This window comes from Podarcis cretensis (assembly GCF_951804945.1).
Source record: "Podarcis cretensis genome assembly, chromosome: 7".
NCBI classification, from domain to species: Eukaryota; Metazoa; Chordata; class Lepidosauria; order Squamata; family Lacertidae; genus Podarcis; species Podarcis cretensis.
This window is the reverse complement of record NC_137176.1, coordinates 75,540,599-75,556,872: the sequence shown is the minus strand read 5'-3', so window position 1 is coordinate 75,556,872 and position 16,274 is coordinate 75,540,599. Positions and strand designations below refer to the sequence as shown.

General features: G+C 44.9%; 1 protein-coding gene across 5 annotated transcripts in view; it reads left to right on the top strand.

Annotated features, from left to right (window-relative positions):
• The first annotated feature begins 10,984 nt into the window (after positions 1-10,984).
• Positions 10,985-16,274, top strand: part of CSMD3 (CUB and Sushi multiple domains 3) — a 592,920-nt gene continuing 587,630 nt past the window's right edge. For 3 of the 5 annotated variants that reach the window (XM_079984063.1, XM_079984062.1, XM_079984061.1), the window contains exon 1: positions 10,991-11,772. In XM_079984063.1, the coding sequence (XP_079840189.1) occupies positions 11,577-11,772 (196 nt within the window). In that variant the 5' untranslated portion in view covers positions 10,991-11,576. Of the gene's footprint in view, positions 11,773-16,274 lie in introns of all 5 variants that reach the window. The other 2 variants (XM_079984064.1, XM_079984060.1) reach the window with 2 other exon arrangements.

Genomic DNA, 16,274 nt, shown 5'->3' with positions numbered 1-16,274 from the left:
GATATCTCACCATTCAACAATGGGACTCAAGATTGTAGCCTGTTTTCATTTCATTCTTATAATGGTTACAAAAATCTATAGTGACAGAAACCAGGCTCAAACCAGAAGTACATCTGACTGTTGTTAAAAAGAGGGCTTTTTACATTTTGTGCATGTGTGTGTATATATATATAGATAGAGGGAAATGTGACGGAAGGAAAACATCCAGAAAAAAGGAAAATATTGATAGAAAGAAGAGGGTCTTATTGACCAAATATAGTATACACTGTATTACAAGGCAGTAGGGAATATACATAAATCTTCCTCAACTTGATTTATCTATCACAACAGCTCTGCAAGGCTGGTTATGTGAAGTGATATATAGAAGTTTCCCCAAGGACATATGATGATTTGAACCCATCACCCTGGTTGTCATTTGGTATTTTAACTGGTTAGCTGTGATGTTTGTATAGCGTAAAGTTAGCCTCTACAAATCACTTTCTCTTTCCTCCTTGAAGTTGAGGTGAGGGTCTTTCAGTGCAGACTTTGGGGCTGAGAGCATCCTCACGTTGCGTGCAATTTCTCTAGGAGTTGGTGTTTGTCATGGAAGGCTTAGAGGACAAACTAGCTGGGAAGCTAGTTAAGAACTTTGCCTGTCTTTCAAAGGAAGAGAACAACAACAGGAAACTCCTGTCTCATTTTTTAACTGGCAACCAAGCACAAAATGCAGTTGTTGAAATAAGATGTGCCTTTAATAATAATAATAATAATAATAATAATAATAATACCTTTATTGTCATTGTACAACCTGTGTACAATGAAATTAAACGAGCGTCCTCCCCCAAACACTCAATCTCTTATCAAACCACACACCACCTCGCAAGTCAATTTTGCTATGTTATTTTTCGTTCAACAGCCTAACAGCCCACAGATAGAAGCTATTTTTTAGCCTGTTGGTGCGGCTGATTATACTTCTATATCTTCTGCCCAAGGGTAGAAGATTAAAGAGGTTATGGCCAGGGTGTGAGTCATCCCTGAGATTTTTTCTCGCTCTCCTAAGGCAATGATCCCTTGCGATGTCATCTAGCGGACTCAAGGGACAGCCCATGATATCATGTACTGTATTCACCACCCTCTGTAGAGACTTTCTGTCCATGGCTGTCAGGCCAGCATTGTGAACTGGTAAAAGGAGTTCATCAGTTGTTGTTTAACACTATTTTTTCACAACACCCTGAGGAAATTGAGTCTCTGTTGGGCCTTTCTGACTACCTGAGTTATGTTGATTTTCTAAGTGAGGTCCTCACTAAGGTAAACTCCCAGGAATTTAAAGGAGGAAACTCTCCGCACAAAGCAGCCCCTGAGATACAACGGGGCAAGTTCCCCTCTCTTCCTCCAGAAGTCCAACACCATCTCCTTTGTCTTACTAATATTTAGGTGCAAGTTATTCTCTAAGCACCATGTAGGTACTTTTAGAACCTCCCTCCTGTATGCTGTTTCATCTCTGCCTGCAATTAGGCCCAATCCCCCACATTTTACATGTTTACGCCCTACACGTGGGTAACTTGTCAACAGGGCTCAAATCTCAAAGCACATAACTGATGGGAGTTCCATTCATTCATTGGGACTCCCATTTCTAAGCCAAACAAACATGAATATTTAAACAATTCAAGATGCTGTCTAAAAAAAATATATGTATGTGGTAACTCAATTTCTACCACATCCTTTTGCAACCCTTGTTTTCTCAAATGCTTACATGATACGTGTGAAGCAAAATATTTAAAAAATTATAAAAACACGTACTTAGAAAATGATTCATTATGTCTCTAATTTGCCCATCATTCAAAGCACTCTCAGAGAAACAATGTACTGCTGAGTTCCAAGAAAAGAAAGCTATTAAGGCATACTGTTGGATAACAGCAAGAGTCCCTACGCCTCCTTCACCCTCCATTAATGAATTATGAAAGACCCAGACCAAAATTGGGAGAAGCATTGAGGAGAATGAAAGCAGATGGCAACACCAGCTTGCTTCCATCTCTGACCCCAGCAATCTGCAAAAGGACTGGGTTATCAGAGTATCTCAGACCTCAGGAGGCAATTGGCAAGCTGGAACTTCAGCTGATCAAAGAAGCATCTCATATGGCATGGGTTTTTTTTTTTTCTCCCTGTGCCACTCTATTAAAAGTGCATATTAGCAAAGTTTGTTTATTCACATCATACAGAGGTACCTTGGTCCTGGAGGAGTGTGATGTGTGGTGCGACCTTCTCTACCTGTTCTTTCAACATGTTGAGGGGATTGTGTGAACTCCCCTGGAGCCAGTGAATCTTTTTCATCCTGAAGCGACATTCCCTTCTGGGCAATTTTTCAGGGGCCACATGCCACTGGAAAGGAGGGCCAAAGGCAGAAATGGACAGACCAAGAAATGTGAATTTATATCTAGGCTAGCTTCGACACCCACCCACCCACACTCCTCTCTGTCATATATCCAGACAAGCAAGAATCATTACCAGAGTTCAAGGTCACATTCTAGTTGGGCAAAACTATCCAAGATGGATGCAAGCAGGATGAAGAAGGGAGTATGTGCTTAAGACCCCTAAGCTCAAGATTTGCATCCCTTCCCTTGAGAGATTGCCAATCTGAATATATATTGCTAAGAGAACTTAAACAAAGGTAGTAGAAGGAAATGCACAATAGCTAGTCCTAGCCTGATGGGTTGGCTTCAAGGTTTCACAACAGACCTGTAATTTAACAGCTAAACTTCTACAACAGGTAAACTAGAACATGTACCTGCAAATAAAAAATGATTCTTTTTATTTTTAAAAGCCTATAAAAGCAGAGACATCACCTTGCCAAAAAAGGTCCGTATAGTTAAAGCTATGGTTTTCCCAGTAGTGATATATGGAAGTGAGAGCTGGACCATAAAGAAGGCTGATCGCCGAAGAATTGATGCTTTTGAATTATGGTGCTGGAGGAGACTCTTGAGAGTCCCACGGACTGCAAGAAGATCAAACCTATCCATTCTGAAGGAAATCAGCCCTGAGTACTCACTGGAAGGACAGATCCTGAAGCTGAGGCTCCAATACTCTGGCCACCTCATGAGAAGAGAAGACTCCCTGGAAAAGACCCTGATGTTGGGAAAGATTGAGGGCACAAGGAGAAGGGGACGACAGAGGACAAGATGGTTGGATGGTGTTATCGAGGCTACCAGCATGAGTTTGACCAAGCTGTGGGAGGTGGTGGAGGACTGGGGTGCCTGGCGTACTCTGGTTCATGGGGTCATGAAGAGTTGGACATGACTAAACAACAAACAACAAATTTTGGGATATCAATGCACAGTGGGATTTTGAGACACTGACAAAAAGCCAATGTCCCTACCCTGCCTTTCTGGCCCTCTGAGAGAAGCTCCTAATGTCATTAACTGGAAACAGAAGTTGTTCATTGCCCAACAGCAAACTTGCATTTGTCAAGTGTGCATCGTTGACAGGTGTGCTTCCAGGGAACTGCTGTTTGCCATATCCACAGTTGACATTTGAGGTACACACCTTATCTTCTGAAACTGTGTGAAAGGTCTTTACAAAGATACCAAATGACTTTTTTTTTTTTAAAAAAAGTTTGATTTCTCATGGGTATTTTGTACCCCTATAGAGCAATCAACTATTTATTTCCTTACTTCATTTTCTCAAGGCACAAAAGAAGTGCCTAAGACTGAGCAGATGAAAGAGCCCTTGGGTTGTTGTAATTTGCTGTTGTACCAGTGCAGTAAAACACCATTGAAATGCAGGTGCTCAACACAGTGAAATAGCTGTGTACCAGGCCTGAAACAACCAAGCAACCAAACACACTCAAGGTTTCTTTTGTTCCCTTGCGTATGGATGTTTAAAATGCTGCCTTTTCTAGCTCTTTGCTTTTCCCAATACAAACACATGAAGCTGCTTACACTGTGTCAGGCCACTGACCTAAATTGCACACTGCTATTTGCTGCAGCTGGTGAGAGCTAAACATCTTCTGAGGCAGGGATGCCCATCCATTGAAGATCTGTTTGGCTGGTCATGCCAGGAGCCTGTTAGAACCTTCAGCAGGAAAAGTCCTCCCAAACCCAACTGACTAAATTGCCCCAGCCACTCTGGGCGGCTTCCAGTAGATGCAAAATCATGATGAAACATTAAACATTAAAAACTTCCCTATACAGGACTGCCTTCAGATGTCTTCTATAAGTTGTATAGTTACTTATCTCCTTGACATCTGATGGGAAGGTGTTCAATAGGGTGGGCGCCACTATTGAGAAGGCCCTCTGCCTGGTTCCTGTAACTTCATTTCTTGAAGGGAGGGAACTGCCAGAAGGCCCCCAGTGCTAGGCCTCAGTGTCTAGGCTGAATGTTGGGGGTGGAGATGCTCCTTCAGGTATACAGGGCCAAGGCCATTTAGGGCTTTAAAGGTCAGCACTAACACTTTGAATTGTGCTCGGAAATGTACTGGGTGCCAGAGTAAGTCTTTCAGGACCGGTGTTAGTATATGGTCCCGGTGGCAGCTCCTAGTCACCTGTCTACCTGCCACGTTCTAGAATACAATCATCCGCAGCTGGAATGGACAATAGTAACAAAGTTTTATTGGAGGGCACCAGGTTGGGGAATACTGTTCTATGTTCTGCCCTTCCTGGTAACCCCTGCATCAACTCCCAAATAAGTTTTATTTGCCCTTGTTCAAGTTTAACCCCTGTCCCTGTTTTCCACTAGGTTTCAGACGCTGAGAAAATGCATCTACTCTGATCTAAACCCAGGACAGACACTGAATCTCTATTTGGATAACCAAGCTTCAGAGTACCAAGTGCATCTTTAATAGTTTTTTGAATATCTGCAAGTAACTTTCCACAGATGGTGTGGCATAGCGTTCATCATAATATTCCAATAGGAAGGTGACAAAGACATGGGTAATTATGATAATGGAAAGTATTAATAGTGAATCAATCAGAAAGGTCAGGTGCTGGTTGCCAAGAATAAATGGATTCAGCAGTTCTCTGGTGGACAAGCAGAAGTAGATTGTGATCCAACAGTCAAACACACACACACACACACACACTCTTCCAAACAACAAAATCTTCTAACCAACCATCTTCCAATTTGCTAGCAAGCACCACAGAGCAAATTTACACCTCAATCATAAACATATTTACTCAGAAGAGGCCACACTAATCACTTGATATGAAATAACTTGCATGTAAGTATGCTTATTTATTTTATTTAGTTACTGTACTTTTACTCCACTTGTCATACTATTGTCTCCCCAATGAGGCGTGCATCAGTTAAAAGAGAATGAAAGAGAAAAGTCCTGCCATCAGGCTCACAAGACAAAACCTGAACAGGAAAACATCATGCTGCAACATTTTGTTGAGTGTTCCAGTGGCATTATCTAAAAACCTTCTGTTCCCATTAAGGTGTTTCTGTGTTAGTTCCATAGATGCTGACATGGAGTTTAGAAAACCATTAGACATTGGTGGATACAGATCAAACCTGGCAAAACATTGTGAAAATCTCAGATTCAAATCAGATTTGGAAGTGTCCCTTTGGTTTTGTTAAAATATGTAAGTCAATGATAAGATAACTTTCTCTCTCCTAGGGAGAAATTGACCCCCACCCACCCACGATCCCTAGGGCAACAGTGTGTGGTGTGTGGTGTGTGGTGTGTGTGTGTGTGTGTGTGTGAGAGAGAGAGAGAGAGAGAGAGAGAGAGAGAGAGAGAGATGAGGCTCCTTGGGAGTTTGAGGAATCCCCACCCCAGTCTTTCCTGAATATCCATGCACTTTTTTTCCACCACTCCTCCCCACATCAAAGAGTCTGCTGGACATTATTAACATTTCTTGGTGCAATCAGGCCTTTGACATGGCTTGATGCAATATGAGGAATGTGTATGAATTTTCTTGCTGGAGGAGAAGGGACTTCCAGGATCTTTGCTCTAAAGCTTTTATGATAGAAAGGCAAGCTCTTCTTTTTCACAAACCATTTTTATTTGATTTTACAAATATAAATTAATAAGCATACCAAATACAAATAGAGAGATTACTCTGAATCTCGGGACTTCCTCTCATCCCCTCCAGGGGTCCTATTGTCAACATTTTAAACTGCGTATTATTTTGTAATCTATATTTTATGTCTATCCATATTGTCCATAGTATTTGTTACAAGTGAGATTAAAATCCTGTGAATGTTTTCACTTGCTTACGGTTGTCTCCTAAATAAATTATAAACTTTTCCCATTCTTTCTTGAATTTCTTGTCTTCTTGGTCAAGAAGTTTTCCACTCAGGTTTGCCATTTCATAATAGTCTAACAGCTTAGTTTGCCATTCCTCTCTGGTAGGGACTCTTTCTTCTTTCCATCTCTTGGCTAGTAGCATCCGTGCTGCTATCGTCACATACATAAAGAGTCTTTTCTGTTCCTTGCAGAGGGGAGGAGTTGTGAGAGACATTTCCTGCATTGGCAGGGGGCGTTTTGGCCCCTGCCTAGCCATCCTGGCTGCCGCGCCATGCCCCCAGGTAGCCAACCAACCAGGTGGAAGCTTGGGGCGGGGTTTCACCACTCAAACACGGCCGCGTCAGCGCTTCCCATCCATTGTGCTGCTGCCTTTCATTGGATCACCCACCCACCCTCTCTCTAGTTCATTGTTGGTTCTTGACATTGCTATGGACCTTAGTTGGCCAAGGGGCCTGGTAGGAATTTTTATCCAACTGGCAAATTGGCACTGGCCACTTGGTTTTTCACCTACCTCGTAGCAAATCGCCACAACTTTTTGGTATTGGTGGTGAGGCATTGGAATATGTTTGTGTATTGGAGGGCAGGGTGTGGCCATCGCCTACCCCTCCACTTTATGGGTATTCCGGTAAAGGAATCTGGGCGGTTGTGAATCCTGTCCGATGCCCTTGCTAGTGGGTAGGGCCATGGCATGACCCTCGGTGACATCAGGGGGAGCTTTCAGTTGTATTTGCATCAACAGGCTCCTCCCACTGGTGGTTAACCCTTGATAGACTCACCCCTCCCTGAGGGGGTGGAGTCACTTGCTGTGGTTTATCCAGTGCCTAAGCCAATACCTCTCACATGCTGTAATCAATAAAGTTGCGGCCTTTTTTAGCCCATTAACCTTATATACCATGTCCATGTGTCTTTCTTATCCTCAAGTGGGTGGCGGGTCCTTGAAACACAAAGGCAAGCTCTTTGACAACTGAAGCAACTTTCCAAGACAATCTGAGGACTAGCTAGAATGGGGGAGGTGGCAAACAAATGGAAAGGAAGCTGGAATAGGCACAGAGAACAACACCCAAGTTTTTGCGGACTAACACAATGCTGTATCTCAAAATATTGTCTAGCTTCTGAGGCCATTCCATCTTTGAATATAATGTTTAGGACCTGAGAACTTTTGTCACAAGAGCTTCTAAAATGTCATACAAATAAGACTTTGAAGAAAAGTCTTAGCAACATCTGGCTCCAGAATAGCTGCAGTATAATCCTAGCAGATAACATAGTATCTCCTGGGTTCAGCGGAGGTTGGTGAATCGAAATTGCATCATGTACACACTATGACATATTCTGTACAATGAACACATACATTTGGCCCCCAGTCAGAGCTTCCTGCTGGTTTTGAGAGATAGCACTATCACTTGCCTGTATTCTGAAATCGAGCTTGGCTCCTGCACATAGAAGCAGACGCTTAAATGATCAGAATCATAACTTATCATATTGGACCTTTTTGCCTTGAAACACCATTCCCAGTCCTTCTTGATCTCTGCCAGAAAAGAGATGAGAATGCATGCCTCATGAGTCACCTCATGAGCAGATGAGCTGGCCCAACCCACTCCTGGCCTGATGGGGAGACGTGTTAAGTCTAGGGCTTAAAACAGCACAGTCATCAAGACAGCTCATCATCACACCTCTTCATTCTCTATTGCTATCCATAGTAATCAAGACCCTGACAAGTTGGGTTTTTAAGTAGCTGTCCATTTGCCATCTCAACCTTTATTTAAAACTCTGGAGAGTATTTAATCATGGTGATTGACTTAATGGCCCTTGCCAAGTCATTTGTATCCTTGACCTGTACCCAGGGGATCAATAGGCTTTTTGGTCATGCCAAAAGCAAAATGACAACAAATCCATCTGCCAAGTGTTGTAGAAAGATGCTTCATGCCAGAATTTGCACCCAAAATCTCATAAGCAAAGATTGCTGGAGAAAAGCAAGAATATGAAAAATGTTCAAATGTCACATGACGCATATACACAGACAGACAAATAGAATGAAAGAATAAACATTTAGTTTATTTTATTAATGTCTTGCAATCAAATGACAAACTCTTGATAAATTTGTGTGCACCCTTCTTTCACAAGGCCACACAATAAAAAGAATAAAAATACAAGTTTTGACCAACTAAATAAATAAATACAGTAGCTTTCTGACACCAAATAAACTACATAAACCAGTCAGCTCCAAAATGCTACTGCTACAAAAGTTGTCCATGTATAATGTATATACTGTGTGTGTGTGTGTGTGTGTGTGTGTAAAATCTTCTATAAGCCCTGATAACATATAATAAAAGGCCAGAATCATCTCATCAACCCAGATGCAGAGGATTAATCAAGAGTTTAGAAGGACATGGACCAAACAAAAATGATGTTGTATAGTCCTGCACCCAGAAAAGGTCACTTTGCTGCTCCTAATGCAGTGGTTTGACTTCACCCCTGGAGGTGCACTCCATTGTTTCTCAAGCAGATGGTTACCAACAACAATGGCACTTCTATTCCACTTTTCATTCAAGGAGCTCTAGGTGGTGTACATGGTTCTCTCCCTCTTTATTTAAGACCCACAACAACCATGTGAGGTAGGTGAGGCTGAGAGACAGTGACCGGCCCAGCTCACCCAGTGAGCTTCATGGCTGTATGGGGATTTGAACTCTGGTCTCCCAGGCCCTAACTAGTGTACCACACTGGTTCTCCCAATAGATGCTATTAACTATTTGTAAAACTGCACACAGTACTGTTTCTTTGCAAGGGAGGAAGATGAGGATAAAATCAAAACTTGACCAGGCCGCCATGACCTCCCCCTCTTGGGCTTGCCGATCAGAAGGTTGGCGGTTCAAATCCCTGTGACGGGGTGAGCTCCTGTTGCTCTGTCCCAGCTCCTGCCAACCTAGCAGTTTGAAAGTACGCCGGTGCAAGTAGATAAATAGGTACCACTGTGGTGGGAAGGTAAATAGCATGGCCATGCTCTCTGGTTTCTGTCACAGTGTTCCATTGCCACGGAAGCAATTTAGTCATGCTGCCCACATGACCTGAAAAGTGGTCTGTGAACAAACACTGGCTTCCACATCCTGAAAGCAAGATGAGTGCCACAACTCCATAGTCGCCTTTGACTGGACTTAACTGTCCGGGATTCCTTTACCTTTCCCTTACATTACCTTCAGCCTCCCCCATGGAAATATTTGAGAGGGCTGGGGCCCCCAAAGTTGATGGGCATTACCATTCAAATGGTGTGTGTGTCGTGTCATGTGATTATGTGGGCGGGGCTTCCCCGTTTTATTTAAGTTGGCACTCCAGATCTCCCAGCAGCCCCAACAGGTCCAGTGGGCACCAGCTGTCAGTTTGTCACTGAACGTTTCCCTCTCACACACTATACAAAATCTCTCACACCAAAGTAGACCTACATTCTGTGCCCGAGCACATCAGTGACTGCCGAAGAAGCACAACAGTCAGCAAACCATGAAGACAGCATTGTGCTCTCTTTCAGGTACACACAGTCTCCTTTTATCTTGTTCACGATCCATTTCATTGCTCGTCGCGCAAGTCAAGGAGGACGCATACATGAACGTGTATTTTTATTTTCCACCACGGGACACATCGGCTTCCCGCAATCACTTTTCACTCATTGTGCTCTCTGAGAGACAGCTTGCATGCAAAAGAGACCTTGATCATGGTTAAATAACCGCAGCAAAAAATAAACAATAAAATAAAATGTTGCTTTCTCTGTAGCGTGAACACACGTCCCCCCCGCCACCCGCACCCGCCCAGAGCGGCATCCCCGGCCATACAAATGCTAAAAAGAAGCCGGTGGTTCTTCGTCAGCCGGTAGATGGCAGAAGTGCTCTTTCTCTGCCTATCCTTAACCCTTGCGAGCCGAACTAGACTGATACTTTGCATTTTGCGAAACCCCCCCCCCCCACCCGCCATCCTTTCCACAATCTCTCTCTTCTCTCTCCTTTCCCTCTATTTACATATTTTGTTGGCCACTTGCAAAATTAAGACTACCGCTCCTGGGATCTTGGGACCTAGTTTTCTGGAAGGTGGAGAAAGGGGGCGTGGAAATAAAGGGGCAAATGCGGGTGTGTGGGGAGATAAGGGAGCCGAAAGCAAAAGCAGCCTTGTGGGGAAAGGGCGCGAGGCTTTATTTGTGTGTTTGCGCGCTGCGTAATTCACGCTGAGCCGCTTCGTCCCGCGCGCCCGTTTGCGCGCCGCGAGGCTTCTTTGCGCTTAGTTTCTTAAAACCCCATGCCCGACGTCTCCCGGAGGAACCTGCAAACTCCAAGAGCAACCAACATATGGGCTTGTGAATGGGGGTGGGGCGAAAGGAAAGGTGTCTACAGGAGCTCGCTCTTCCGCTCGTGTGCACGTGTGCGCGCGCGTGTGAATGCGCGCGTGCCGTTCGCGCAGTTGCGCGTCGTGCGCTTCCACCAGACTCGAACGCTTTGCGAGGCTGGCATCCTTCTGCAAAGCCCCGGCGCCTGCTGGCTCTTCGCTGTCGAAAAAGAGAGAAAGAGAAAGAGAGATGGAGAAGCAGCTGAATTAGCTCCTGCTTGTTTGTTTCCTCGGGACTATTGTGGTTTGGTTTGGTTTGGTTTATATACATATAGAAAAGCAACAACCAGATGATTCTTTCTGACGACCAGCTTTTTTTCCTAAGCCAAAACAACAAAAAACATCAACAAGCATTCTCCCTTTAAAAAAAAAAAAAAATCATCTGAAAGAGCGGAGAGAGAGAGAGAGGAGGAGAGGAAAGACGAAACGGAGCCTCAATAGCCACCGAGCGGCTGTGGAGAGTTTGGAGGCTAAAGCCCGCGCGTCTGGTCAATTTCGAGGCGCGCCTGGTCGATTTCGAAGCGCGCCGCAGCTCCTGAGATTTTTATAATATATATTGTATTGCTATTTTATTTTTTATCGGCAGGAGGGGGCGGCTAGTGTTGGCCAGGCGCTCCAGGCAGCCCCGGGCTGCCTAGCATAGCTGAGCTGGCGGCAGGCGAGGAGCAGAGGCCCCCTTCCCTCGAGCTCGCCTGCGCCGAGAGCCCCGCTGCCCCCATCGGAGAGATGGTTGAGTCCTCCTCGTCAAGGTTGCTGTGGTATCCCAGAAACACTGTTCACTCGGAGCTGTGACCGCGCACCATCAACACACACACACACTCACACAGCTCCGCGCAAACTCCGCCACTGCGCCTTGGACCGAGGCAGGGGAGGAGGAGGAGGAGGAAGAAGAGGAAGGAGAGAAGGAGGGAGGGGGGCGCGACGAAGGCGAGCGGGCAGGCAGCTCCGGATCCGGGGAGGAAGCTCGCTCCGCTCCTCGCCGAAGAAGAACATGCAAAGGGTCTGCTGCTGCTGCTGCAAAGGGGCCACCTGGCCGAGCCAAGCCGCCGCCGCCGCAGATCTGGGGCGAAGGGGATGTAGGAGATGCAGCCGCCCGGACTTGCGCATCTGGGGCAAGATCATGGGGATTAAAAGTGGATTTACCTTGGGGAACCTCGTCTTTTTCTGGATGCTCTCCTGTGTGAAAGGTAAGGGGCGCGGGGCAAAAAAAAGGGGGGAGGAAAGGAGCCCCCTTTTTGCCAATCACCACCATCGATCGCCCAGTGAAGAGAGGAGGTATTGAAATATATAAATAATCGTCGGTGGGGGGTTTGAGGAGAGAGAACTGTGTTTTTGCCAAGAAGGAGGGGTGTGTGTGTGTGTTGTGTGTGTGTGGTTATAGCTTTGTCCTTTCTCAAGGTTTCCCCATGATTACACTGATGGTTAGTCTTATGAATGTGGCTTTCTTGCTGGGGGTTGATGTTGCTGCTTTGCAAAATAAATGATCTCTGGAGAAAGCGAGGTGAGGGAGGAGGGGAGGGAGGAGGGGGGTTGGGGTGTTTTTTAAATATATATATATATACCAGGCTCCCTCATCTGCGATAGGAAATGCAATTTGCTTGCCAAGGCTGGCGTTCAATGCAGTGACTGAAACTGGTGCCCAATAAATATTCTTGCAGTATGCTCAATCAGAGACGTGAGTTGGGTCCTACAGCCTCTTAAACGAGTGGATATTCCGACAGAATTACCGCTGAAGGATTCCTCTCCCCCTCTTTTTTTCCCTTTGCCTTGAGACTATTTTTTAGGAAAGGGGGGGGGCGACAAATCTACAGAGTGAAGGAGATTACTTGATGTTCTTGCTTTTTTCCCTTCTTCTTCTTCTTTTTTAAAAATGTGGTTTCCTTCTAGACAAACAAACAGATTTTGGCTGAGAAGCACACAGACAAATGTGTACCCATTTGCCTTGAATGAGATTCTTTTTCTTAATGCCGATAAAGACCCATTTCATAAGGAAAGTTGAGAGAGAGATAGATAAGGAAGACAGAAGGACTTTAGCCAACCATGACTATAGCTTGGTGTTTTGAAGGACTCAGCTTCATTATTATTATTTAAAAAAACAAAACCATAAAGCATCTTTGTGGGCAAGATCTGTCATGGAGTTCAAAGATTTAGCCTTTCCCCCTCCTCATTTTGATTTAATGAATGGAGGTGGGGTGCAGAAGGTTCTTGGGGTAAGCTTTTGGGAGATGTAGCAGAAGGGCTAGGCGTGAGAAGGGAGAATGGCATCCCATAAATTAGACTAGGATGGATGAATCGGTACTTTGGAGAGAGGCATGCTTTCAAATTGGGGGATCCTGATACAACCATTGCATGGCTAGAGGCAGATAGTGTATCTCTTCTTTGGAAATCCTTCTTGCAATGAATGCATGCATCTCCCCCACTCAGAGAGAGAGAGAGAGAGAGAGAGAGAGAGAGAGAGAGAGAGATGAGGCTCCTTGGGAGTTTGAGGAATCTTCAGTTTGGAGTCTTCCATTCCCACTGGACAGTTTGGCTTGTTCTTTTTGGTTGAAAAGGAGCTTGCTTTCCCCCCTCTTCTCTTCTCTTCTCTTCTCCTCTCCTCTCCTCTCCTCTCCTCTGCCCACCCCCGAAATTGAGCTGGGTCTTTTTTATGAAACACTTGATTGTCTTGATTCGCAGCTGGTTCAGTCCCCATTTGCATGGAGGGAGGGGTGAAGGGGAGGAAGGACCAGGATCATTCAGGGTTGCCTAGGGCTGCTGATGCTGGGGGGGGGGGTAAGGGATTTACCTCATCCCCCTCCCTCCCCGCTCCAGCCCAGGCTGGGGAGGGAACATGCCTGGAATTTTAATGCACCTTCTAATTACAGAAAGCTTGTCCGGGTTTGTGGCCATTGACGCAATCTGCTCCTCCACCATCCTTTGCCCAATTTCTTCTTCTTCGGAGAAATGGTTCAGTAGGGAGATCGAAGGACCATTTATTTAGAAGGGGTGGGTGGGTTGATGTGTGTATGTGTGAATGTAGGTGTGTTGGGCTGATTAGAGGGGGAAAACCCTAATTAATAAACATTCTCCTATCTCCTTTGCCCTCCCATTTCCCTGTGCGTGACTCGCTTGCTTGAATAATACACAACAGAGATATACAACCCGTGAGTGATCTCTGGGGGCTGGGAGGAAACGCACACACTTCAGAGGATGGATATTCTGCTTAAATGGATGACACAGAGGAAGACCTGCCTTGTAACTATGGGTCGCATGGAGGCAGCATCCTACAGAAATTAATAGCACAGGTGGTTTTTCTGGTCTGTACTGCTAAGATATATATGCACACCAATGCCAGGGAGCGATGGTTGGTGAGCAATTTTCAGGCACTTGTTGAACCAAAGTGACACCTTTGGGAGAAGGTGAGGGGGGGAATACCACTGGACGCTGCACCTGTTCAGTGGCAAACACAGGGCAGGTTTGCATATGCACAGTCATCACTTGATGACTGCCGCCTCAAGGGATGACTGGCAATGTGTGAATAAGACATCACAATTCCCATACCACAGACAGTCAGGAACGAACACGTCACATGGTGTCAAACATCAAGCTTTTCAATGGACTCATTTCACTTCCTACATGGGAAGTTCTCCATCACTGAGTAATGAGAAATCGGGTGAGGTGCAAGAGTGCGTATTTATGAGCCCATGTGCAGCCTAGTTGGAGTCCTTTGTGGGATTACACCATCTCAAAGGAGATGGGGTGAGAAGGTTTTTGAAAATAGTCTTGAAAATGAAGTACAGAACGAAAGTTTGAAGGAATTGCTACTTTTAATTGACAGGTGGTGATGGTGGGAATATTTTGGTGTAATTAAGGGGAAACAAGGGGAACAATTGGTTAGCACATCCAGTGAAAAGGACAAGCAGCAATAGGTTTAGACTACAGGGAGGCACATATATCTGCTACTACTAGCACTACTAGCAGTAGTAGCAGCAGCAGGAGCAGTGTGAACAGTGATGCAGCTAGGTGATATTAGACCCGGACAGGCAGCATGCTGGAGCGAGGCTTTAGATGTCCTTGTGTATTACATCAGTTTGTGAAGCACACAAAATTTATTTTATTTTTCCACCCTACCATTGCATGCTTCTGTATACCTGAGCAACAAAGAAACTTGAAGCGGTTAGCCAAACCTGATCTCTATCTATCTATCTATCTATCTATCTATCTATCTATCTGTCTATCATCTATCCATCTACAAGAATGAAATGTAGGTTGCTTCTGCTGCCCTGGATGCTAAGCAGAAATGCATTTACCTTGTTATAAGCTCATTTTTTTTTGTGACAGAAAAGAATCAAGTATATTTTAAAGTCAGAATGATACAGTGAGTCTCTGTAGCCACATATGTGCACAGCCAGCCATCTCCTGACTTTAAAATGTGTTTTGAAATAAGAAGGAAGGGATGTGGTGGTGACCAGAATGAGTCTCATTGGGCCCTGGAATGTCCATGCCAGCCCGGGCACTGATGTTGGGCCTGTTTGCCTTTCCCCCCATCACCTTCTGCTTTCTGTGTGGAGCAGTGTGGAGCTACCTCAGCTGTAGAGCTTTGGGCTTCAGCCCTGAGGTCCAGCTTTAGTTTCAGTTCAGTGGGGTTGACTACCTAGTAAGGAAGCATAGGATTGCAGTATGATTTCAATTCATTATACCATTAATATATGAAGCAGAGTGCAATTCTTCACAAAATAATAATGGTCAAGAGGCAGTCAGATAATGGTGCCAGGCTTTGATGAATGAAAGGTAGGGCAAAGCTGTGTGGCTGTAGAAAGGCTTTGTTAAATTAAATAAATGGGTCTAACTCTGGTGTAGCTGTGACATGTGACTTTTTGATCCCATCCCACCATGTGCTTTCTGAGTCCCATCCAGACACTGGCTTAAAATTCACTGTGCATACTGTTGTTGGCTTCAGCAGGAAGCAGATGGTACCTAAAGGGTGCCCCCACAAGCACCTTATACTGTTTTGCTGGACCGTGCATGGATATGACTATTAAACATGGTTCTTTAGGCATGCCATCCCAACCCATTGAAGCTGTGATTGAGTTCTTTGTCTAGCCTTTGACGTACAGTCCCTGCAGTCAGAAAAAGATGACCTTTCATAAGTTTATGTACTTATTATGTAAAGAGGGTCTTCACCTATCTTTTGTGTTCCCTGATAATATAGGACAATGGAAAGGGAGACTGGACATTTAAAACTGAAGGAGGTGAAGCAAAGAGGACTCCAAAGGCCTGTGCTTCATCATGTGGTTTCCCCCTCCCCCCATAACCTTCTGCTTCCTTTCAACCTTGTTGGTCACTTCTATGGTCCCAATGAGCCCTCAATGGTCCCATTGGAACCATAGTTTCATTTTAGAACACATGATTTACATGCGGAAAAATCTAGTTCAATCTCCAGCTAATAGGATATCAGATACTAGGGGGAGGTCCACTTGAGAAGTTTGTGAGCTACTGGTCTCCAGAAAGTGCAGAGTTAGATGGACCAATATTCTGGCTGAGTATAGGGTTGCATCTTGGATTCAATGCAAAAGTGATCTCTTCTGCCTGGCACTATAAATCCTATATTACAGGTGGGAAACCTGCGGCCTTCCAAAATCTGTTAGACTTGTTTCCATCAGCTCCAGCTAGCATAACTTTAAAAGAGGATTAGACAAATTCATAGAGG